General features: G+C 48.7%; 10 protein-coding genes across 10 annotated transcripts; 6 read left to right on the forward strand and 4 right to left on the reverse strand.

Moving 5' to 3' along the window:
* Positions 1–190: 190 nt before the first annotated feature.
* On the reverse strand, positions 191–1,859 carry FTJAE_2118 (GIT1; the record flags this gene model as incomplete). Its single annotated transcript, XM_037348279.1, has 5 exons — positions 191–868; positions 915–1,141; positions 1,189–1,323; positions 1,374–1,662; positions 1,710–1,859. The coding sequence occupies 5 exons, from the start codon at positions 1,857–1,859 to the stop codon at positions 191–193; spliced, it is 1,479 nt and encodes a 492-aa protein (XP_037210787.1).
* Positions 1,860–3,166: 1,307 nt separating this feature from the next.
* Positions 3,167–4,314, reverse strand: FTJAE_2119 (toxD; the record flags this gene model as incomplete). The annotated part of the gene is made up of 3 exons (XM_037348280.1): positions 3,167–3,817; positions 3,868–3,997; positions 4,049–4,314. The coding sequence occupies 3 exons, from the start codon at positions 4,312–4,314 to the stop codon at positions 3,167–3,169; spliced, it is 1,047 nt and encodes a 348-aa protein (XP_037210788.1).
* A 1,920-nt stretch (positions 4,315–6,234) lies between these two features.
* Positions 6,235–7,164, forward strand: FTJAE_2120 (hydrolase or acyltransferase of alpha beta superfamily; the record flags this gene model as incomplete). Its single annotated transcript, XM_037348282.1, has 1 exon — positions 6,235–7,164. One exon carries the CDS (start codon positions 6,235–6,237, stop codon positions 7,162–7,164), a length of 930 nt encoding a protein of 309 aa, XP_037210789.1.
* A 489-nt stretch (positions 7,165–7,653) lies between these two features.
* On the forward strand, positions 7,654–9,084 carry FTJAE_2121 (carboxypeptidase; the record flags this gene model as incomplete). The annotated part of the gene is made up of 4 exons (XM_037348283.1): positions 7,654–7,951; positions 8,003–8,265; positions 8,319–8,433; positions 8,489–9,084. The coding sequence occupies 4 exons, from the start codon at positions 7,654–7,656 to the stop codon at positions 9,082–9,084; spliced, it is 1,272 nt and encodes a 423-aa protein (XP_037210790.1).
* A 403-nt stretch (positions 9,085–9,487) lies between these two features.
* On the reverse strand, positions 9,488–10,435 carry FTJAE_2122 (uncharacterized protein; the record flags this gene model as incomplete). Its single annotated transcript, XM_037348284.1, has 2 exons — positions 9,488–10,308; positions 10,399–10,435. The coding sequence occupies 2 exons, from the start codon at positions 10,433–10,435 to the stop codon at positions 9,488–9,490; spliced, it is 858 nt and encodes a 285-aa protein (XP_037210791.1).
* Positions 10,436–10,926: 491 nt separating this feature from the next.
* FTJAE_2123 (alcohol dehydrogenase) lies at positions 10,927–11,922 on the forward strand (the record flags this gene model as incomplete). Its single annotated transcript, XM_037348285.1, has 1 exon — positions 10,927–11,922. One exon carries the CDS (start codon positions 10,927–10,929, stop codon positions 11,920–11,922), a length of 996 nt encoding a protein of 331 aa, XP_037210792.1.
* A 974-nt stretch (positions 11,923–12,896) lies between these two features.
* Positions 12,897–13,624, forward strand: FTJAE_2124 (filamentous hemagglutinin adhesin; the record flags this gene model as incomplete). Its single annotated transcript, XM_037348286.1, has 2 exons — positions 12,897–13,281; positions 13,335–13,624. 2 exons carry the CDS (start codon positions 12,897–12,899, stop codon positions 13,622–13,624), a joined length of 675 nt encoding a protein of 224 aa, XP_037210793.1.
* A 3,333-nt stretch (positions 13,625–16,957) lies between these two features.
* Positions 16,958–17,686, forward strand: FTJAE_2125 (glycoside hydrolase family 61; the record flags this gene model as incomplete). The annotated part of the gene is made up of 1 exon (XM_037348287.1): positions 16,958–17,686. One exon carries the CDS (start codon positions 16,958–16,960, stop codon positions 17,684–17,686), a length of 729 nt encoding a protein of 242 aa, XP_037210794.1.
* Positions 17,687–19,701: 2,015 nt separating this feature from the next.
* On the reverse strand, positions 19,702–20,932 carry FTJAE_2126 (integral membrane protein pth11; the record flags this gene model as incomplete). The annotated part of the gene is made up of 5 exons (XM_037348288.1): positions 19,702–19,818; positions 20,008–20,230; positions 20,334–20,474; positions 20,528–20,645; positions 20,698–20,932. The coding sequence occupies 5 exons, from the start codon at positions 20,930–20,932 to the stop codon at positions 19,702–19,704; spliced, it is 834 nt and encodes a 277-aa protein (XP_037210795.1).
* Positions 20,933–23,472: 2,540 nt separating this feature from the next.
* On the forward strand, positions 23,473–23,855 carry FTJAE_2127 (triacylglycerol lipase V precursor; the record flags this gene model as incomplete). The annotated part of the gene is made up of 1 exon (XM_037348289.1): positions 23,473–23,855. A coding segment is annotated over one exon (383 nt), but the record flags the coding sequence as incomplete, so codon positions are not given.

The raw sequence follows: 23,855 nt of genomic DNA on the forward strand, positions 1-23,855 counted from the left end.
ACTCTCGTGACTGAAACCTTTACTCATCACTGAGGGTCTGACACCTGATGCTATCATTGTGGACACGGAAGCTTTGCTGGGGATCTTATATTATAAACACTAATTGGCTAGAACTAGGTCATCATGTTCATGGCTTGGGGTCCCAACATCGCACATCGTCACGCGAAATGCAGTCACATATTCAACGCCTTCACTTCTCGTCTGTTTTTGTGACATTCACTTCTCCGCCCTCAATACCAACAGAGTCAAAGCCCATCTGCGCAGTATCGTATCCATTGGCCTGGAGGTATTCGCGGAACTTTTGATCTTCAACGGTGATGGTGTCTTGTCCAACGTGGGGGATGCAGAAGAACACGATGAGAGCTGAGAGGATGCAGAGACTGGATGAGACCCAGAAAGGGTACTGGGCAGACTCGTTCTTGTTTCCTCCAGCGGCCTGGATGTAGGGGAACACATAAGTACCGACGAAGGCACCAATCTTGCCAACGGCAGCAGCGATACCGTAGTAACGGCCACGGACACCAGTAGCACAAGTCTTTGCAGCGAGAAGACCGATATTGTTTCCGGGACCGAGTTCACCAAGAGCTTGGAAGATTCCGAATACGACGGCAAAAGCCGCAATCTGGGTGGAGATCTTGTCATAGACACCGGCCATAATGAAGCCGACGAGGGCTTGGAGAGTAACACCGAGAATGAGAGTGTATCGAGGGCCGATCCAGTCACTGACAAATGCACCAATAAGAGTACCTGGCAGATAGAACATATTGATGACGGTGTTCCAGCCAAAGACAGTGGTTAAGTTTGCACCATCGCCATAGATACCAGCAAGAATCGAGGAGGAGTAGATACCAAAGGCGTAAGAGGAGAACTAGTCGCGTTAGCAGAGGGTAGATCGTAGTATCTTGGAAACTTACGTTGTAGAGGAACCAAACCAGACTGACACAGAGGAGACGGAACCAGTAGTAGCGCAGAACCAGCGAGTATGGTGTTTGGCGTCTCATAGACTCCTTGGCAAATTCCTCGGGCTCCTTGAGTCGAAGTCGGAGGACGAACAGGACAAGGGGGAAGACAACTCCAATGCCGAGACTGGTTCTCCAGATGGTGCTGTAATGGCCGTTATGGCATGCGGCAGCAACAACGTCTATTGAAGGTTAGCTATAGTCTGATTAGGGTTGAGTTGTAACGTACAAGGGACGAAAGCACCAATGACGAAGCCAAAATCGATCATTGAGTTTGTGAAGAGAATGAACCAACGGTTTCTAGTTCCTTTCTTCATCTGACCACTGGACTCGGCGCATCCGACACTACCAGCTGGGTATTCACCTAAAAACCATTAGTACTAGACCGAAGCATTCAAGAGTTTCGTATCTCACCTCCGATACCGATACCAACGAAGAATCGCCAAGCGGTCAGCATGTTGAACATTCCGACCGCCTGTCCATGCCAGTAAGACCCAGCTGCCAAAGCAGTGAAAATAATGAGAATAACAGTCGAGACCATGAGGGTATTGGTTCGCGACCAATGATCAGCAAGGAAACCAAAGACAAGCTGGCCAACGACTGTTCCAGCGAAGGCGATGTCAGAGACATATTTGAAGGCATTTGAGTTGGCATAGACATCTCCATATTGCCGTTTCAAGGTGGTGTTGACGGAACCAATGACCTACCCACGTTAGAAATGAAGCATGGGATATTCACAGCAGTTCTCACGTTATTGATGTAACCATCTGAGAAAAGACCAGCACCGCAGGCAAACACAGGGAGGGCGGTCTCCATCCATGGCCTTTGAGGGATGTCGTCTTGAGGTGTGTGCACTTCATCAGAGGCATCAGCCTCGCGTTTCTTCCCGAACCCCAGCATCGTGGACGCGCAGGGATGTATTGATCACAGGTGATAAGGTTTTGGTTGTCGTGGGGAAGAGTGCACGCCTAGTCACAGTTATACTGTAAGAGAGGGGGAGCCAAAAGCCACAGTCACGTTCAGATCAGACGAAAAACCCCAAAGATTGGTGATGCCTCGGGTAAGGAGCAGACAAAAACAAAACAAAAGAATTTGACTCGGTGTCACAGGATTTCTAGAATTTAAGAGAAAATGGGGGACATTCTCGTGGTGGAGCAAAGGCTTCTTGTCAAGGAGATAAGGCCTGGCGTCTGTGGGACAAAAACTGGGCACCGAGAGATGGATCCAAGTTGTTTTGAGAAGCTGGTAATGTTGCACCAACGAATCATTACGTACACGAGACTCGAGAGGCCAACATCATAGGAGAGAGTGACCGGAGGTAACCGACACGGACGGCACTCGGCGCGTTGGGCCAATTGACTTTGATGATGCACACGAATCCTTTCTTGTCGATTTGTTGCCGAGTTTGGTCGTCGGTGGCGCCAACCGCGTCTTCTGCTCGGCTCAAAATTGCCGATGGGCCTGTCAGAGCGCCCACTAGCACTGATATGTCAGGTGAATACGACTATGCTCTATCACCTGTCAATTCCCGCGCTCAGCAGTAGTTGGTGAGACCGCGAGACCCAGTATTCGAGAGGCAAGGAGGAGTTTTATTTACCTGGGGGATGGGGGAGGCTGGGGAAGAGGAGACACCGTCGTGGGGTTAGTGGCAAGCCAATCTTGATCAAGAAAGTCGATATCTCTAGAGAGATTGATTGAGACGAGTAAGCGGGGATCAGTTGATATTGCTGCTGATCAATTACTGCAAGGGTTAGTGCATCATGCATGTGATTGTTGGTGATGAAAGATTGGGCACACGAGCAATTCCTGCAACAAGATTTGATGCAGGCACTAATGCAGTGGCTTACAATGCTGTGGTGTACATAGGTGCTAGGTGCAGTGCTGTAGTCATCAAATAGAACCGCCTCTATAGCTCAGTGGTAGAGCGTTGCACTTGTAATGCAAAGGTCCATCGTTCAATCCGGTGTGGAGGCATTTCTTCATCTTTTGCCACTTTCAGCTAATATTATTGTTTCTCTTTTTACTTGGCTCATGTTTATTAGGCACAGAGTTTTGCATGATTTTTTCCACATTTGCGCTTCGTAGCAATTGAAACAAAGTTTACGTTTACAGCCATAACATGCAAAGAGTGTAACCAATAACTCTCGTTCATGCAAGGCGCATATAATGTCTCATCGATCTAATGCCTCCATACGTTAATGCATATCTCACAGAGTATACACCAACTTTCCTCCAGAAACCTTGTTCGCTCTCAATTCATCCAAGCCCTTCAAAATACCTTCAAAACCACTACCGCCGCGGTTCACAAACGTCTGAGGAGCCTTCAGCTTACCCTCCTCAAGCAGCTGTCGGCTAATCTCCCAAAACTTCTTTGCAAACTCAAACTCCTCAGGCTGAGCAGGAGTCTCCTTCCCCTTGAAGAATCGCTCGCCAAAGATGGAATACATAAGCGTCACATAAGGTCCATCAACCTTAGGGTTCACATCGAGCAACTGTTGCTTCTCGACTGGCAGAAGAGTGGCGTACTTGCCGCCCTCGGTGCTGATAGCTCCAGCGCTGATGGCGACGCCTTGCGCGGTGCAGTCCCAGGCGAGCTTGAGGGTATTGTTGGTGTACTTTCGAATTTCCTCAGCGACATTCGGCGACTTGTAATCAAAGACTGCCTCAGCTCCGAGGGACTTGAGATAGTCGAAGTTGTGAGGAGAAGCTGTCGCGATAACCCTCAAACCCGAAAGTTTGGCGAACTGGATACCGTAGATACCAGTTGCAGTGCTACCACCGTAAATGAGAATGAACTCATCGCTCTTCTTACCCTTGGTGGGTAGAGGCAGTCCTAGAGTCTTGTAAAGGCCCTGGCCCTATATCGGCGATCAGTATTTATGCTTTTTACTCGCCAGATTAAACTTACTACTGTGGCAATAGAGATGCCGAGAGTAGCAGCCTCCTCGTCAGTAACATTATCGGGCGTCTTGATTTGAACGTCTCCCTTTGCCACGATGTACTCGGCAAAGCCTCCGTTCTCGAGCTGGGTTGCATCACTAGATACTTATGGTCAGATGATTTTAACATAACGATGCTCAAATACTGACGCTCCATGGACTACACCGCTAATCCGGTCGCCCTTCTTGAAAGACTTGGTGACCTTGGGGCCAACTTCCTCGACAATGCCAGCGTAGTCACATCCGATCCTGGAACCAGCTTTAGTTAGGCCAAAGTCGATATGCTTCCAGTCCGTAGGGTTCAAGCCAACGGCATTGACCTTGACGAGGATATAATCGTCTCGGAGCTTGGGCTTCGGCACCTCCTGAATATTGGCCTTGCCCTTCTCGACGAATACGATAGCTTTAGTAGTCATGATGTCGGTTTCTTTTATGTAGTTGCGGTTCTGTGAGTAATGATAAGACTTGCTTGGTGAATACCATCATAATAGAGAAGCTCTTGAGAACATATATACCGCTAAATGGCGTCATGATAGTGGAACTTAGAATAGCGAGCATGCGTCATTGATTGGCTGCTTAGACTTTAGTTTGGTGTTTAACGCTATCCCCATGGAACGCCGATTACCAATCTACCTTAGCTTGATAATCTGCGGGGACAACGCCGAAGCTCGGAATGTCTTCTCTATATAACTTCCTATGATTTGGCTTTAGGGGAATTGGTGATATCATGGTGCTACTCAAGTATGGAGTTGTTATGTAAATCATCCCGAGGATGATATGTAAGCATGCCAACTAGGATCGTGATCATCTGACTTGGTACCAATGGCCAAACAAGTGTCAAATTCTTGGCAAACTGTCGTCTGCATCCTTCTACAGCTTCGCCAGTTGTTCACGTTGCGATCGCAAGCGTTTGCACTTCCCTTCATCCTCCCGGAGACAGCTTGCAGAGATACTTCCATGTCAAATGGGATTAGAGTTCTCCGTTACTGATCTCTCAGTTATATATATATTCGCATGATAACTCCCTGAAGTTAATTGGGATTTTTCATCGTGCTGGCTTGATATATTTAGTTGAGCTATCATAAGCTTCATGAATCAACTTACTGGTCCCAAAAGACCGACTCCTGCATTAAGAAGTGCTTCTCTTACATGCCCTTTCCTGAAAGCTATATCATAAAGCGGCATCACGAGGGCGCTTATGCCAAACCATACGCGCATCATGAGTAATACATTATGCTTGACTTGTTCTGCATGCTTGACGTACTACCCAGGCTGGCACCATGCCTATACGCTTTGGTCTTGGATTTCAGGGTTCAGACCAGGACTGGCAATATACAAAAGATGAAATTCAATGAATCGAAGAAGTGAGTGAGCGTTTGTCAAAAATTCCAAGTGACTAAACACAGAGTGGTCTGGGCCAGCTAGCGAACTCGAGTGGAGGCATGACTTGCTTTCGCAATCATATTCAGGGGCTTTTGTTAAGTCTGATAGTCTGGAACTGTCACAGATACTGTTTCAATAACCGCAAAGCCGATATAAACACTCTAGAGAAGTGATGCTTTTAAATGTAGCCTAAGATATGATTGAAAGGTCATGGCTTCATTATGAACAATGCCACCAGACTAAACTAGAAGAATAGAACCAAGAGAGTGTTTGCTCAAACTTCAGCGAAGCACTCCATTAAGTCAGATGATAGCAGGGTCCGATACCGAGTCGTTTGTTCAGTCCACAACGTAAAAGATATCAGCAAGTTGGATACCTCTATCTCGGAACTTACGTTTGTGAGCATAAACAAACCTTTCTGTGACAAGCAGAAGATCTAAAATTTATCGTATTGTTCTATGAAGACAGCGAGCGAAGTTAGTTGAAGCATGCCACGGTAGGTATGAGAGATAGATGCTATACATGATCGCAGGCGACTTCAGCGTCGTCCTGGGTCACAGGATAATCTTGATACAGTAGTGATTGAATACCACTCAGAGTTCGACGCAAACCGTCGTTGGGGCGTTTTCCTAGCTCTGGTTGTCATACCGCATGTTTATCTCCATGGACATTAATGGGCCTCTAGATCCTCGAACACACTCCCAGAAAGAGCAATGGCATGCGAACGAACCAATAGGGATTCAAGAGAATATCAGTTATTAGTCTCTTAGGGGGTTAGGGATCAGTAACGACTGGATACTGGAGCATTCAGCACCCTGGATTTCTCTGCATTAGTGCTGACATCAGCCCCCACCATTATCCTGAACCAACATCTGCGATGCTCCCCTTCTCTTAACAGCACCATATTTGCCAAGAGATCCTGTAAACTATTTTATCGAAATTGCCATCGAAAAATGAACGCCTCACCAGAACTCTTTGCCCAACTCACCAACAGATTGCGTATCTGTTATCAAACCTTTGGCGACCCGTCGGATGCTGCGGTCATACTTGTGCCAGGCAATGCGGATTCGATGATCGTATGGGCTGAAGGTCTCATCGAAAAGCTTCAGTGTTCCGAAGATGGCAAGAAATACTTCGTGATCCGCTTCGACCCAAGAGACACGGGCCTGTCAACTGAGTTTCCCGTGCCGGGCGGATACTCAATTGGAGATATGGCAGGCGACATTGAGGGACTTGCAGACCACTTGAGCCTCAGCGATCCCTCAAAGGGCTTTCATATTGTTGGTCTGAGCAAAGGAGGGCCAGTCGCCTACACTGTCGCCGCACGTAGGCCCCAACAGGTCAAAAGCCTGTCGCTTCTATATACGTCTCCCGGCGTGAGTCCTGAGCTCCCAATCAAAGGAGGACTTGACCTCGGGTTCCAACCAATGCTGGCTGGCTTCGGAGATCAAAGGGAAACGGCCATCAAAAACGGAATGACCGTTTATGACGCACTCACAACGCAGCCTGATGCGGAAGAGAGAAAGGAGGTGGAGAAGGCGGTGAGACGCTTGGTGGAACGGGATATCAAAGGTGGTACATTGTACAGCAAAGCTCCGAATCACGGCGCCGCGTCGTACGAAAAAGATGGCTGGCCAGGGGTTGATACGCTCAAGATGATCAAATGTCCGACAACGGTTGTGCAAGCAGGCAAGGATCAGATCTTTGGGGAGATTCACGGAGAGGCTTTGGCGAAAGCAATACCTGGTGATGTCGAGTATGTGCTCTGGGAGGATGTTGGGCACGAGATGCCGCGACGCATCTGGGGCAGGATGGCCAAGGTGCTGCAGAGGAATTGGGAGAGGGGTCAAAGCGCGGACCATGTTGGCCGCGATGCGGAATAAAGTGATAGGTTCCTGGAGAAGACGAGCGTGTTGTGTTACTGTCCAATGAGGGTCAGAGTGAAACAGGGCAACCAACAGGCCTTAATATTGTTCTTTTCGTCCGATGCCCCTGTCTAGGCACCTACCAACAGAACAATCAAGCCGAAATCTGATAGTTGTGAGACCCAAATGCTATTCATAGCATGATCGGCCATACAACCATGACAACTGTTCTTTTCTCCAGTCGAAACACATGAATTAGTGATAGGCACTCCACATAATGCGGTCAGTTATTGTGACCTGTCCAACATCCAAGGCAGCCAAGTGCTCGGAAGCCGTGATGATTCACAGCCCATGAATCATAATCCTGGAAATTCATCCACTTTCGTTTAAGTTTGTCAGAGTCTCTGAAGTAGTATAAAGGAGGGCAACCGGAGCTTTCTCGTCCAAAGTGATGCATATTACTCAACATATCTCCAGCGACTTTCGCCAACAGCAGAGTTCCTCAATATGCTGTTCAGTACTATATACGCGGGGCTTCTGCTTCCCATTGTTGCAGCCAAGGTGTCATATGACGGCTGGAAAGCCTTCTCCATCACTGCTCGTCCGTCTGACAAAGATATCCCTGGCCTTCTCAAAGGCATCGATCACGTCTCGTTGAGCTGCGGGCAGAATCACGACGTTTTTGAGGTCGCCATTCCTCCTGCAAAACTCGATGCCTTCAAACGTCTTGGCCTGAAAACCGCCGTTGTCAGCGACAACTTGGGCGCCGAGATCGCCCAGGAGGGAAGCTTTGGGCTCTACAAAGGTAAGTAACCCCAATGATCTTGTCAGTTCATACGTTACTGATGGTTGGTAGCTACCACCAAACTTCCTGGCGATAAGGCGAAGCTGCCCGATAAATCTTACTTCAAGTCCTACCACAGCTTCGAGCAGCACCTGCAGTTTCTCTCCGATTTGCAAGCCTCGTTCCCCAAAAACTCAGAGGTCTTCACAGCCGGTAGGACTGTACAGAACAGAGAGATCCAAGGCATTCACCTCTGGGGCAAGGGCGATAAGGGAAGAAACCCTGCCATTGTCTGGCATGCGAACTCTCACGCGCGCGAGTGGATCAGCGGAATGGTAAGGAATACCCAATCCAGCAGAGGTTTGTAATATTCTAACCCTTCTCACAGACCGTCGAGTACATGGCGTGGAAGCTTGTCCAAGGTTACCAGAATAAGGATCGCCTTGTTCGAGATACACTAAACAACTACGACATCTACATCATTCCGATCGCGAATCCTGATGGTGAGTCCTCAAGCGTCTCTTTGGCACGTGGAACACGCAAGCTGACTGTTTCGAGGCTTCGTTTATACTATAACTGACGACCGGTTGTGGCGAAAGAACCGTCAGAAGCGAGCTGGTAAGAAATGTATTGGCACCGATCTCAACCGAAACTGGCCCCATGAGTGGGATATCCCCGGCGGCTCCTCCACTGATAATTGCAACGAGACATATCGCGGCATGAAGGCTGGCGATACTCCCGAAAACAAGGCTCTGGTCAAGCATACCAAGTCAGTTGCGCAGAAGAATGGCATCAAGTCTTACATCGACTTTCACTCTTTCAGTCAGTTGATTCTCCTTCCGTACGGCTACACTTGTGACGCCAACATCACCGATATCAACGAACAAATGAATCTTGCTGGCGGCGTTGCAGATGCTATCAAACAGGTCAACGACTTGGATTTCTACTACGGTCCAACTTGTCAGACCATCTATCAGACTTCGGGTGGAAGCAGTGACTGGGTTTATGATGTTGCTGGAGCAGAGCTTGCTTGGGGAATGGAGCTTCGGCCCCAGAGGCTGAGGGGCAATGGGTTTGTTCTTCCCCCGAAGCAGATTGTTGAGTCTGGTGAGGAGATTTGGGCTGGAATGAGGTATCTCTTTGAGAACTTCTGAACAGTCAAGCTTGGAGACAGGTCCATGGCTTTCAAGGGTAGTGCAGCTAGAACGCAGTCATATTGCTCCAGGGTTGGCACTGGTTACACCACGATCGATTCCTGACTTCACGAGCAAAGTCTAGATAGTGATTGAATGCTATCTCAATTACAACAATTTCTCACGGGGACAATCAGAAGTAATTCAACACAAGACCTCCATGAGCATTCTGTCGTGTGCTGGTCAAAATCTCCGATAAATGCTTTGTCATCAAGCAAATCGGTGAGATGGCCGAGTTGGTTATGGCGCCAGGTTAAGGTTAACCTTAACACCAATTCCTGGTGGAGCAATCCTCCTGGGTTCGAGTCCCAGTCTCATCAAGCTCTTCTTTTTGCATTTAATTCTTTTTGTGCCCAATTCCTACTCAAGAGACACGGATAGACCGCAGTGGTTGGTCTCCTCGACTCTGTCTCCAGTTGTTCGAAACATGAACAAGATCCTTGCACTCTCCAATCAACCATGACCATTTCGCCAGGAAACTTGGAGTAACTTCCCAGCTCTCACTGAGATGTGGCTCGCCCCATAAGATCATTCCAGCATTTTCTTTTGGGAGATTTCCTCCTTTTAGGCTTGTGAATTGCGGTACAATGCACCTTGTTGACGGTACCGCAGGAGGAAGTATGTACACGTAATCACCGACCAAATCCTCCAGAAACTGTATGTGATCAAATATGAGTTGCTTCCGAATGAGATTATCTCTCAGTTCTGGGAACGGGAAGATGTCGATCCAGCAAGGATGTGGCGACGTCATCTGGACCTGAGTTGGTTCAAGGCGAGTTGGTAGTGGTAGATGTTCTCGATCAATAGATCGAACGACGGCGATGTCGCAGTATGTCTTTGACTGGGGCTCTAGTGTTGGGAAGTCGAATGCTATGATGAACTCTGCAAACAGCCTCATCATTTTCTTGTTGGTCATCATGCCTCGGCAAACATTGTAGCTGATGAGGTGAAGGAGGCGATGGTCAACAGGGATGACCACAGCCAAGTTGGAGCTAGGTTGGTCTGCTATGATGATCTGCTGCGATTGCGACTCTTCTTCTTCTCTGGATAGCTCCATAATCTTGGTTGAAGCAGTCTTGGGTTCTTCTTCATTGTTTGCGTCGGTACCAATCCTCCAGCGGTCAACTCGATAAGGGCGTTTACCCGGCCCATTCCTTTCCTCATTTTCTATCCTCAAACGTTCCCCTACGATGACATTCAGTATCAATGCAGCTCAGCGGAGATAAGGTTTCATACTCCGCGCTCTCTGATTCAGCCGGTTTTGTGCCCGCTTACGAGCCTTGCGCTCTTGGTCGTTGGTAGTGGTCTCCATTGCACTGTCGAGAGTTTAATGTGGGGATGAAACGATCAAAATGGCGATACCAAGGAAGGAAAAAGAAGTCATCCATGACACTGAGATATATGCCAGTCTCATAAAGGAAAAAGACGTCAGCCAGCTGACAAAGGGTCGAACTCCGCCTAACCCCCAAACTCCGACGCTAGCCCAATCAGGTAGAAACTGTCACCCATGATGCATCATGATCGCAGCTAGGGCTCCGGAATTAAGCGGCAGTCGTCGAAAGCCTAAACCTTGTCATTGTCGTGCGTGCATCGCTTCTGAATTTGAGTGGTTCGATTGGTACGTCGGAGTTATAGTCCTGTAAGTTTAGTAGCAACATCGAACGTTGTAGGAAACTGAGGTGACGGATTCAAGTATATAAGTCGTGCCTTTGTCTACGAACTTGAGGAATCAAATCTCCTCCAAGCTCACTTCACATCACAGCATTCATCTCTCAATATCTCTATCTCATATTCCAAGACACAATGTCTCGATACGCTGCCGCACATGAGGACCCTCAGGGTCCTGGCGACGCCAGACCTACTGCCCTCCAGATCATCAAAGATGAGGGCGTCGAAGGCAAGCTCAAGGGCAAAGTCATCGTCATTACCGGAACTTCTTCTGGTATTGGTATCGAGACCGCCAGAGCTCTTGCAGAAACTGGCGCCAAATTGTTCTTGACTGCAAGAAACCTGGACAAGGCAAAGAAAGCCTGCGCAGAATTCTTTGATGCCAGTCGAATGGAGTTCATTGAGCTCGACCTGACTTCCTTCGACAGTGTTCGTGCTGCTGCCAAGAGTATCTTGGATAAAACCGACAAGATCAACATTCTAGTTGAGAATGCCGGTTGCATGGCTGTCCCGGAACTTGAGCTCACAAAGGATGGTCATGAGATGCAGTTCGGAGTCAACTATCTCGCCCACTTCTTGTTCTTCGAGCTTCTCAAGCCAGCCTTGCTCGCAGCCGTGACTCCCGAGCTTAACTCACGAGTCGTTGTTCTTTCTTCATCAGCACACCAGCATGGCGGTATCAACGAATCCGACAACTATAACTTCCAGAAGGGCGGTTACGACCCATGGCGCTCCTATGGTCAATCCAAGACGGCTGATATCTACCTCGCCAATGAGATAGACCGTCGATACGGTTCTCGGGGTTTGCATGCGACAAGCGTTCATCCCGGAGGCATCATGACCGAGCTTTCAAGATACATTCCCCCGGAGGTCCTGCAGACTCTCGCTAGCAGCGACGTGGCTAAGAAGATGATAAAGAGCCCCGAGCAGGGCGCTGCGACGACAGTCTGGGCAGCTATCGGCAAGCAGTGGGAGAAAGCTGGAGGGAAATACCTGGAGAATTGCCAGGAGGCGCCTCCAGCTAAGCAGATTGATCCTCACTTCGGCAAAGGGTATGCGCCACATGCTTATGACCCAGAACGCGAGGCTCGACTTTGGAAGGACGCGCTCAAGATTGTCGGCTTGGCTTGAGGGCTAGGCGATGGCCGCGAGAGTACGGAGTAGACAGTACAGACAGAACCAATTCAGCTCGATGTTGATCATTTCCAGACCGCCATCGTGATCGCCTGTGTTACCAGTTGCCCCGTCCATGGAGCGGGCTGTTGCTATAGAAAATGTCGGCGACGGGTTCCGCACTAATTAAGACGAAATGCGCTGTAGCGCGTGAAGCCATGTCTTAGCTGATATGCACAGTGCTCGTTTGGTCAATCAGCCAGCCACCTGAAAGTCAGCTCTCAGGCAACCAAAAAACGACCCTCGAATCCCTGTAAGAATGGCTGATTATTACCTTAGGTATACTGAGTGCCCGACAAGTGATGGCCGTTGTTCTGCTAAAAGGTTCTCCATGCATGGGGAGCAATCAACTAATTCACAGGGCTCACAGCCTAGCAACGCACTAAATCGTGGGGAGGTTGCTGTCGGGTCTCACCAGGCCTGGAACAAAACACGGCAGCGAGATTCGATAGTGCATCTTTAGGCCATCTTCCATCAACGCGCAAAAGCTCAACGAGCATCACAAAATGAGCTGGACCGTCAATCTGTTCCGACCGCTTCTTTCATATGCTTTTCAATTACTCAAGATCAGGCAATTACGTATCGTAATTGTTTTGTTGAGGCCATGTGAGTCTGGGCATCTGCATCACTCACTGCCATTCTAGCTCATTTGCCGGCATACCTGCATTAGCCCTTGTATCCTTGCACCAAAGGAGCGGAGAGTAAGACATTTTGCTCAGCTCGGATGCGCCGTCTGAGGCCATCACAGTAACAGCGGAGTCATCATGCAGATCTCAGCTCGTCAACAGAGACAAAATATCAATAGATTCACATGCGCTCTTGGCTCAGACACGGCTCCTATGTATAAGAAGATGCCTCTATCCTCTGTTGTTGAGGGCCTCAGCTCATCTCCAAGCGCATACTCCCTGACGCGATAGCAAAGTTGATTCAAAATGCTTCCCTCTTTTCTCCTCTCCTCGCTGCTGTGCCTCTCCACAGTCTCAGCTCTGCCCAACCCAATTGTCGCTGAGAGAGCAGCCTGCGATTGTTCCGGCACTCGCGATGGTGGATCCAGCTCCAAAGATTACATCTGCCGCGATGCTCGGCTCGGCCCTACAAAGCTGCCAAAGAAGCTCCCGCTGAGCGCAACCGTCGAGAGCTACAACCGCTTCGGTGGGCTTACACCAATCCAATTCCTCCAGACATGGACGGACGAGAAGGGCAGCTACAAGTACCCTCCGCAGAATGGCTTCCAGCTTGACGCGAATGGCAATGCCATCAACGGCAGCATGGTTCTCCAGGTGGGAACTCTCGTAGATCGATTTGGAAGCGAATATGGTAAGTCGCGTCGGGTCGCCTCAATCCAACAGCACAGTCTAACAGCATTTTAGGGTCATACGTCTCTGCTGCCTCTGCTCCCTACTCGCAACGAGCTCTCCCTCCTTCGAACTTGGCCACGAACCCCGATACCCCAGACTTCCCGTACAACTACCACGTCTACCGGGTCATCAAGCCTCTTACAGTGGTCGGAGGACCTATCGCGCCTTGGTTTGGCCAGCCCGGTCTCGGAGCACAGTTCTTCACTGGCGAAACTGGCAATGTCAAGTTTCTAATTGAGCAGAACTATCTGCAGAAGGAGGATCCTTCGGCTCTTGTTTACAAGTCTGATGGTTGCGCATAATTGTTTGGGGTTTGATTGAGGCGGACTTCATGTAATGATCTTACGATGAACGACTTATGGATACTTCAGTTTACTCGAGTAGATAATGTCAACCGGGAATAATACCATCACTTTCAAGCGTTCCATTCATTCGATGTCAGCATGCGACAAAATAAGCGGCACAATGTTGCATTCAGCCGTGATGTCTTCAATCGAGGTAGGCCAAGGCATGAACGGAAATATACTTGAAGATTAATATTTCCCGGGACAAAACGTCCGCTCCATCCATTTTGATCATCGTAGGCATTTTTGTGCTTGAGGCAGGCGGTCATATGGAAACTGAGTACTCCATATGTATGCAGTCCAGAATTTGGAGGCTCTTGATGCAGCAAATCGCGGCCCGAATATATGTACAATCTCTACTTAAGAACACCCTCTTGACAGAGAACGTGACGTCGGAAGAAACGATCTATGATATCGCAAGCCTCGCCCACGTGTCTCGTCCCAATTTTGACACTCAGCGGCGTAGAAACTTTCTGATGCGACCTAAAGAGGCGCGGCAAATGATGTAGTCAATTGGTGCGTCTTCAACGCCCCCAGAAGTATTTTCGCACTACCTCAAACTCTGTCAATTGTGACAGGCAACGATTGACGTACCGCAAGCCAGACTTTCGTCTTCTTGTCAATGATGCTGTGATGCTTTCGCTTCGACCAAGCGAAATGAACTCTCTCCCAGCCACCGCATTTTCATTGCTCAACCACCATGAAATGCCTCAGGTCGCAAAGCATATTCTGCCAAACCTTGGGGTTTCACCGCCCCCAGTCTTCAGTATAAATTTCTCGTCGAGCCAGCCCAAGCTGCGCTTCTCTTCTTCTTTTCTCCTTAGCTCTCTTTGCCTTTTGGCTTAGATCAAGTGTAGTATCTGTTCTTTTCAGTTTAATCTCTGAAAGATGTCTAAGGACATCAATCGTGATTATTCCTATTTTTGGCCAGCGGACGGCTTCCTCTATGCTTGCATATGATCCCGTCCACAGTGTCCCTAGTATTACACTGCCTCTAGGTGACGCGAACGCGCGCTTGTTGAGCTCCCTCCCTTTTCATTGCTTTCTCGGGCTTGCCTGGGTAGTGAAGAAGAGTCTAAATCGTAAATAAATGTGCTGTAAAAACGTGTTGAAAAAGGTGCATGTTTGGACTCACGCTTTGTTTGTTTCGCAGTGATCTGACATCCACGCTTGGTCATTCAGCATATAGCCATGGTGAATTTTGATGCGAATAATATGACAATGAGCTTCGAGGTACTCCGTACAGAGTACACCAATCTTTGGAACGGATTGAGCTTGCTACGCTTGAATCAATTTGTTATTTGCCCGTTGGCTACGCGTGTGATATTCCACTTTGCGTGGTTGATGTACCAAGCTCTGTTTGTGTATTGTCATTGACTCATTGTGACTTAGGTGTATCATGTTTTGCATGTCGCTGATGAACATTTGACGACATAATGTAGCTTTTATATAGCGACGCGATTCCACTGAAAAGAGACATCTAGCTTTGAGATCTTTGAAGTTTAGCGGCATGAGATATCGCTTTTATTCTTTGAGCTTTGTCTCTCATCTTACCTATTACAGTATTTAAAGAGTATATTTAGGGTAAGGGATGTAGCTCAGCACTACGGAGTAAGAGTAGTAATGTCGAAATGTTCCCCGGTAATCCCCAGCCAATGAAAGCTAACTACATCACGTGCCCCCAGATTGCAAAAATTTCTTCGCACAAAGCCATAAACAGAGACGTATTCTTCACAACGAGCAAAAAGAGAATTTTACATACAACAGCGGGGATTCGCTGGTCGTCACCGACCCAACTACTAATCCGCCGGTTAGTGGCTTGACTATGGGAGAGCAGACGGGATCCCGTATTTTCCACTACCTATGGTCGTATGTGCTTGGTAGACCAGCAACTGCAGGTCATACCAGTAACGACAACAGTCTAGTCACTGTCTGTTACTGTGCATCAGACAACCTCTGTGAACATCTCGGTTTGTGTCAGAACCGATTTGGCCTAGAAACCTGTGGGCAACTTTAATTCTGAAGTCGTAAATCTAGAGATGTCAGCGTGCTGAAAGCCTGAAGCCCAAACATGCATGAACGCCAGCAGCCGTCTACATCAGACGATTCACCACCATATCACTGGGCCATCTCGTTTCAAACCTCTAAGACATGACATCCCGTCTACCCAAGCGAGAAGAAGCAAAGAATGCTTGGGAATGCAAACACCGGGCCGCGTAACCTTGTTTCTTGAAACAAGGCCACGGGAAAACTCGTCCATCTTGGTCAAAGCTTGCATCTATCTCCACCGTGACACGATTCATACCACGATGGCATCTTGATCCATGGCTATTGCGATCGAGCGGTTCGCATCTTCCCGTTGCACTGCTCATCCCAATGCAGTAATAAGCACTCGACCTCTCCGGCTTGGTATTCATCGCGAGTCATCTGAACTCGGCCGTGCCGCAGATATTCTCCTATCTATAGTTATCGTGATTATTGCATGCTGCATTGCATTGCCATTATATGCTTAACCAACCTTCCGGGAAGCGAATTTAGTGCCGTGCGATCAACAGGAATTAAACCGGGACGTTTCCCTCTGATAGATGAAAAACCCGCCGTGAAACAGGACGAATTAAAAGACTAGTTTTCCACGAATAAAACTCTAAATACGCGTTTCGCCCATTGTTTTCGCATACTGTCACTAATAAATCTGAAGCGACTATGGAGACACAGTACCCGTCCAATCTGTTTCAGGCAAGATCTCGCCAAGACGTTGCTTTAACCAGACAGGCGGATAATCGGACTCACGTTCCGACTTTTCTTGGTCATTTTCTGTTCCTGAAACATGACACAGCGAATCGACAGGCGGCTCTTCTGTCCGATGGCCGAAAAGACGCAATGGATCTGATGCTACACTGCAGACCGAAATAATGCCAGGCGATACGCCAGCTCTTAAGGCGAGACGCTTGGCTACAACCTCCTTTAATGTCGGCCCTCTTGATGATGGCTGTCGATGACGATCCTAGCTCCCTTTGGGAAACACGGATGCTGATACTCCTTTCGATAGGGCACGAATCCGTCTAGTTCCAGTTTTATCTCCGTTGACCAAAAGGGTCACCTTGTTTTGTGTATAGACTCACAGGAATAGATGCTCCATGTCGGTGTTATAGATCAGATGGCTATATAAACGTGAGAGAGTCTTGTCAAGATATTTCCAAATCAGCCTTCCAGCAAGCTTCTCTTCACTTCTCACCAATCGACCTTTGCCCAACAAGCCTTCTTGTCTTTACCAGTCTATAAACTGCAAACATGCACTGCAACCTCTCTCTCGGTGTCGTGGCTGCTCTCCTCGCTGGAGCCAACGCCCACGGTCACGTCGCAAAGGTCATTGCCGGTGGCAAGGAGTACACCGGTGGTATTCCTCACGGTGCTCCCTCTGACGCTGTCGGCTGGGCTGCTGGCAACCAGGACAACGGCTTCGTCGCACCCGATGCCTTCAAGACTGCCGATATCATCTGCCACAAGAGCGCCAAGCCCGTCTCCAACGCTGTCACTGTCGCCGCTGGTGATGTTGTCACCCTCAAATGGGATACGTGGCCAGAGTCTCACCACGGTCCCGTTACTGAGTACCTCGCTCCCGTCAGCGGTGACTTTGCCAGCATCAACAAGCAGAGCCTTCGATGGGTCAAGGTCGCTCAGAAGGGCCTCAAGTCTGGCAACAACCCCGGTGACTGGGCCTCCGACGACCTCATCCGCGATGGCTTCTCATGGAAGTTCACCGTCCCCAAGAACCTCAAGGCCGGAAACTACGTTCTCCGACATGAGATCATTGGTCTTCACTCGGCTGGTCAGGCCAACGGTGCTCAGGCCTACCCCCAGTGCATCAACCTCAAGGTTACTGGCAGTGGCGGCCAGGCCATCAGCGGTGGTGGCGACTTCACCACCTTCTACACTCCTACCGACCCTGGTATCCTCTTCAACCTCTACCAGTCTTTCTCTTCCTACCCCATCCCCGGTCCTTCCGTCCAATCTATCTAAGACGCTTCCGAGATGGTGCAAACAAGTGGTTTCTAGTCCCTCAGGTCGAGCTTGGGACCAAAGAGCTGAGAAAAGGGCATGCCCCAGGCTCTGATATTCATTGGTCGCCGCTAGTCGGTTCACGTTTTCACAAGCAGCAGAGCTGTGTTGTCTATGTATCTACATTTATGACCCGTACAAAGTTACCTTATACAATGAACATATTGAATTCAAACAAAAAGATCCGCTCTCGAGTAGTTCACCTGACATGATCGTATGAACGAAGTAACCCGTCAAGTCTAAACTTGCATCGTAGTGTTTCATGCGCTAAAAAAGTTCCCGTTGGCGCTTAAAACTCTGATCATTATAGGCATTTCAGGCTGAAACCATGGCTTATTGCCAGCATGTAACATAATGACTGTCTGCATATGCAATGTAACGCTAAGGAAGGGCTGACTTGGGGGACCACTGCAACATGTTGGCTAGAATTACTATCCGAACTCGGCGACAATAGTGTGCAGAATAGCAAAAAAAGCCGCGGCAATATGCCGAGTCTATTTATGGAAGCTGGAAAAGGCTTACTTGAGTGTGGCATCCATTGCTGAAGCCCGGCCATGCCTTTCTGTCGGGTCTGAGGTCCCGATGTTATTTACTAGACGATCGGCGGCCTTTCAAGCATGAAGAGCCTATTTGACTGATGTTCTCTAATATAAGTAGCTTCTATTAGGTAGAATCTTGTAGTGTTGTCAAGGAAAGCTGCAAGGCACCCGCAGTGTTCTCGCCGACTTTCCGTGTCATGCTGCTTTCCCAGATGGACTGAGGCACCAATTCCCAAAAACACCTCGACAGTTTTTTATCTATTTCTAAATAAATGTCGAAGCAAATTCTTACCAAGGAGCCAGCGAGTTCAGCGATCCTTCTCTCTCACGTAGGACCTGGTTGCTCTGCGGCCGACGTGTAAATGGTGGATGAGGAGAGAGCAACTGTGCAAAATCGAATGCGTGACCAGTCCAGGTCTCCTCTTACACCAGATTAACGAATTTTCACGTGACTGACCCAGGACACTTACCCTTATCTTCCAAAAGAACTCTATATGTCATCGGCGAAAGAGTGGTGTAGGGGTATCTACCTATAACCTATAAACTTCTAAATTCCGAACCTAAAATCCTAAAACTCTCTTCCCTACGCCACTCTTCGTTTTTTGTAGGCCACAAGTTCGAATTTCCCATCGACTGTTCTTTTTGACGCTTGAGATCATATAGAACATGCTTTGAGCCGAAGTGTTGCTGTCCATTCAAACCACGATGTATAGCTGCCAAGGAGTTTCATGAAGGCTCATTCTGACATAGACGCCAAATCTTTATATTAAATGGCTAAGAGTAATGCCACAGTCCGGAGAACGTATGATGCATAAAATGCCATTGCCTCAGATGACTTGGTATACGTAGAGGGGGCAAGGCGGGTATCTGTTGCGAGGTTGATAATGGCGAAACTGTCCACGAGCATATCATTAGGACTAATATCGGCTCTTTGACTACTTCGAATGGCATGCAAAGGGCCTGTGATTGATCATAGGTCGCATATGCTGGCAAGCAACGGATGATGTCGAGAAACAGGTCCAGCGTAAACACTGCGTAAACACCAGCATAATATCCCAGGACTCCTGGGGAGGATAGACATGATGGGTGATGCAAATCTTTATTGTTCTAGGTATGAGCTTCTAGTGAAAACTAGATTTCCTCGCAACTATGCCATTGTTTGAAGAGAACTTTTAGTAGCTTATGTCGTAGACGGACCCTTCCTTGTGTACAGCGCTGCAACGATGTATTGAAGAGGAAAAGAACAATAAAATAGTTCTCAGATAGAACGCCCACCATGGGTTCAAATCTAGACCTCCGCCTCAGGCTGATGTCCAAACATACCAGTATGGAATACACGACGAACAAAATGAGCGCACAAAAGGGGCCGAAGACGCTAGTTCCACTAGAATTCGGAAAGACGAGGAGATCCAACCTCGCACAAACATTTGTTAAAGCTCAAATTCCGCAGCCCGGAGCCCATTTCGTTTTAGAGAGCTGAGATACTGACTTCTTGACCAGGCCCAGTACAGATCCGAAATTGGAAGGTCTAAGGTATACGATGTTGATGTCAAACTACGTAGGAATTGTATAGCATAAATGAATACACACGGGTCATTAACAGTATGTGATTAATCTAATCTAAAACGAGGGGGCCCTTTCAGCATTTTGATGCCCAGGTTTCCCTTGGGTTGGCGGCAACCCCCTAAGCTCTATCGAATTTTCATCGCTAAATGTGCTCAAACGCTCGTGGTGTACTCTTACTTCTTCAGTCTTCATCACGCCCCCGGAACTCATGGACATCTTGGTCTGGCTTTGGCTTCCGTCAGAATCGTCCTGGAGATGCTCTTGCGATTCTTGCCATCCTGACATGATGACGACCGAATTTCGACCATATCGTGAATTGGGGTTGTATCGCTTTGACTGCCGAGCGTTTGATGCCCCGGCTGTGTTTCTTGTGTCGACGTCGCGCGGTGTTGTGTTGGTCCTGTTACGGTTGTAGCTTCGTGAACTTGACTTAAGTTCTCGATACAGCATACGGCTATTTGAATTAGCGATGGGACGCATAAGAGGAAGCGTAATGTACATACAGAACTGGAATGCATATGGCCATGATGGAAGCGGCAGGCTCCGTCAAGGTCCAGATCGTGAGGTCGACACGGTCATAGGTGATGTCCTCACTCTTCATGCTGACGACCAGTACAGCCTTGACTATACCAGTAATTCCGGCGCTTTGAGTATGTTAGTAACTTCATATTACATGCTGAGGGTACTTTGTACTCACATAGCACCCAAACTCATAGCGACAGCGACGCCGAGTCGCTCTCGTCGACGCATGGTCATGCGCATCAGGATAACCCAAGGTAGTAAAGCAAGAACAAAGTCGAGAATCGCGGAGTAATCTGAGAAATATAAGTCACCAACCACAATCATTATTGATATCCAAGGACGTACAAGCAGCGAATAGTTGGAACGTGAGAAGCTTTGACTTGTCCCAGCAAGTTCCAGGCACCTTGTGATTCCATACCCTCTCGAGCGGCGTGCATTTGGCGAAACCGAAAATCCAGACCAAGTTCATCGAGACGTTGATAGTGACGATAATAAAGATGAGGAAGTATTTCATCCATGCGTTGGTGGCAATCCGATATAACGTGATGGCGAAAGATGTCTTGCTGATTGTCGTGGCCATTATACCAAAGGCAGCTCCCACAATGGTCGTCTTGTTTATTATTATTAGGTTCTCGTCACTGATCGTAGCTGCGTGTCTTCCGAAGCCGAGAGATACGAGATATGTATTGAGGGAGACAGAAATGGCGAGCGCCACCTATACTCATGATATCCACTGGTCAGAGACAGCATCAAGAGAGGCATTTGCAGATAACTTACCCAGGCAGCGATAAGGCACCAATCATCATGCCATAAACCTTTACCTCTCCATAGTTTGCAGTAAACACGTAGAAACAGCAAGATGAGACTCAGCAGGCACAGAGTCCATATTGACACCAGCAATCTGGTTCCTCGTTCATCTTCCATTGTGAAGCTCAAAAAACGAGAAGACAAGGGAAATAAAAAAAAGAAACGAGACGTCAAGACATGCGCGGCAAGCAATGGTGGGAGAACCAGACGCCGATCCGGATTTCGGGCAGCGAACAGCGGAGATCCTGGGAATAGTGGTCCCCGGGGGTTTTATATACAAGGTCGCAGTGACACTCGGCCCCCCTTGGAATTAACCTTGATCAAAAGGTCCCCTCCGTGGTCAATCGTGTCATCAACATCAGATTCAGTAGGGATTGACAGACATAGCGGCCGAACAGATGGATTCAGCTGGGTCAGCGCTTTGATCGCGCACCCACCAGGATAGGGCTGCAGCGCAGAGATGGTCGCAACAGGAACCTCTGCAGCGCCCCTTTTTCTCCTTGTCGGAGCCGACTTTTACTGGGTTGATCAATGAGAATGGTAAAATGGCTACAGTGGTCATTGCTAAGTTTGGAATAGCGGACCAGTGCCGCTAGACTGGTGATTTTGGTGCGTTGGTGGCTGAAAGTTCCCTTCTGCCGTCCACTGATACGTCGGAGAAATTCGTTCCCAGCTCAGATCTAACAAATGCCTGTCATCAAGAGCCGAGTTTCCCGCGGCCGACCGGGTATAGCATGCGAGGATCAAACACACTGTCAAGCGAGACGGGCATTTAATCCAAGGTCCTTCCACCTTATTCATGAACCTGGTGAAACGAGACGTGTTGGCTGCTTACTGACCTACCTGCGACATGGGTCTATGCTGATCCGGGTGTAATTCCACGTGTGTACCAAGGAGCGACGATGATCTTTTCTTTTCTCGAGAAAATTAACCAGAATCATGGGACGAACATCGCATGAACCGTGTTGGCAGATCTTACAGGTCAGAAAAAAGCAAGCGAAAGGACCCGAGCTCGATTAATTGTCACGGCTCGGCGAGGAGAACCATGTCGGATGTAACCTTAGAGGAGCAATGATTTACGGTCCCTTGACGGAAATCATGGTTACAGAGTGGGAACGAGTGGGAACGAGCCAAGCATTTTAATGAACCGCGTATCATTGCATTGATCGGTGACCTGTCAACGGAACTTCATCCCGGAGCTACTAAAAGGTTCATTACAACCCACACGATCGTGAGACCTAGAGAAAAGTTCAGCATCCTTCGTCTCTCTAGCTTGCTCACCAAGGAAAGTTTTGAAGGTACCCGAAGGGAGCCAAGAGTCTAAAAATATGGATTGGTTTTACGAATATCCTCAGATGGAGCGGGGGATTGTCCGGATCCCCCGTATCACTCCATAATGATGGAGCATAATCCCCATAAGCTCTTCACGAATTGACCAAGAGTGACTCCATTCAGTGTCCGTCTCTCGGGGCCGTCCCTTAATCACGCAACAATCCCTTAGCGAGTGACAATCCAGCATCGGCTTTGTCCTCTAGGGGGGCTACGTCCGCCATTTTAGGGCGTTTTGAGCGTCTCTTAGCTCACCGTCTAAGCCTATTTAGGGACTGGTTGCGATGTTGGCGGCCCTTTGCCTCTAGAAGCAATCTAAACCTTCTGCCAAGTGCCAACGGCTTTTCTTTACCTAAAAGCCCGGGAATCCCGTCTTCCGCGCCAGGGATTCTAGGTCAGTTGTTCTAGCGAGTTCATGCTGACGAGTGTTTATAATGGAGTAATACTGCAGTAGTTAGTAGAGTTATTTGATGGTTGATGGAGCAATCCTTTTGGGGAGATTTGCAACTCGAGATGTCAATGACTCGAGATCGGAGCATCATGTGGGGGAGCTGAAGCTGATCGGCCACACTTGGTCGGTGTTGGAGAAAGAATATGGAAGGGATCGACAGACCTACCAAAGCATGTTCCCTCCCAGGCAGCGAGATATTGTGCGTGCTCGCTGCAATTCCTTCCGAGCAGCAAAGTGGCAGTTCTTTTAGGCGAAAGCTGGCTCTTCTTCGGATGCACAATCCCTGGGGCAAGAGAATGTAATTTCACTCAAGTCATGACATGGTAGACCATGTCATTTGTATGGACAATGCTCCGTTCTCACGGCCCACCAGGCCTCGACGTCCGTTGAACTTAAAGACAGCGATCGACATGGCAAGCCACTGATGCAAGTTTCTTAAACGAGCTTCCTCATTTTTCTTCCAGACGTTGTCTAGAAGCTCAGCTCGCGATCCTCACTGCACGCACCTTGTCCCTTTGTCAAAACGCAACAAGATGCATTCCTCAAACACACTAAGCCTGCTCTTGGCGGCTTTCTCTGGTTACGCTTCTGCCCTCCCCCATTATCCTGCCCCTCCTGTTCCTGGCGTTCCTGGTGATCATCACCCTCCCGGACCTCCTGGCCCTCCAGGACCTCGAGGACCTCCTAATCCTCCTCCCCCTCCATCTCCCTCTGCTCCCGCTCCCGGCCCTCCCCACGTTTCCCCTCCAGGCGTTCCTACTGCTCACGTCTGCAACGGAACTTACCAGGGCAAGCATGACACCACGTATGATCATGATCTGTTCCTTGGCATGCCCTATGCCCAGCCTCCCGTAGGCCCCTTGCGTTTCTCTTCACCCAAGTCACTTGATAAGGCCTGGAAGGGACCTCGAAATGC

The sequence above is a fragment of the Fusarium tjaetaba genome (assembly GCF_013396195.1).
Source record: "Fusarium tjaetaba strain NRRL 66243 chromosome Unknown NRRL66243_c0000038, whole genome shotgun sequence".
Lineage (NCBI taxonomy): Eukaryota > Fungi > Ascomycota > Sordariomycetes > Hypocreales > Nectriaceae > Fusarium > Fusarium tjaetaba.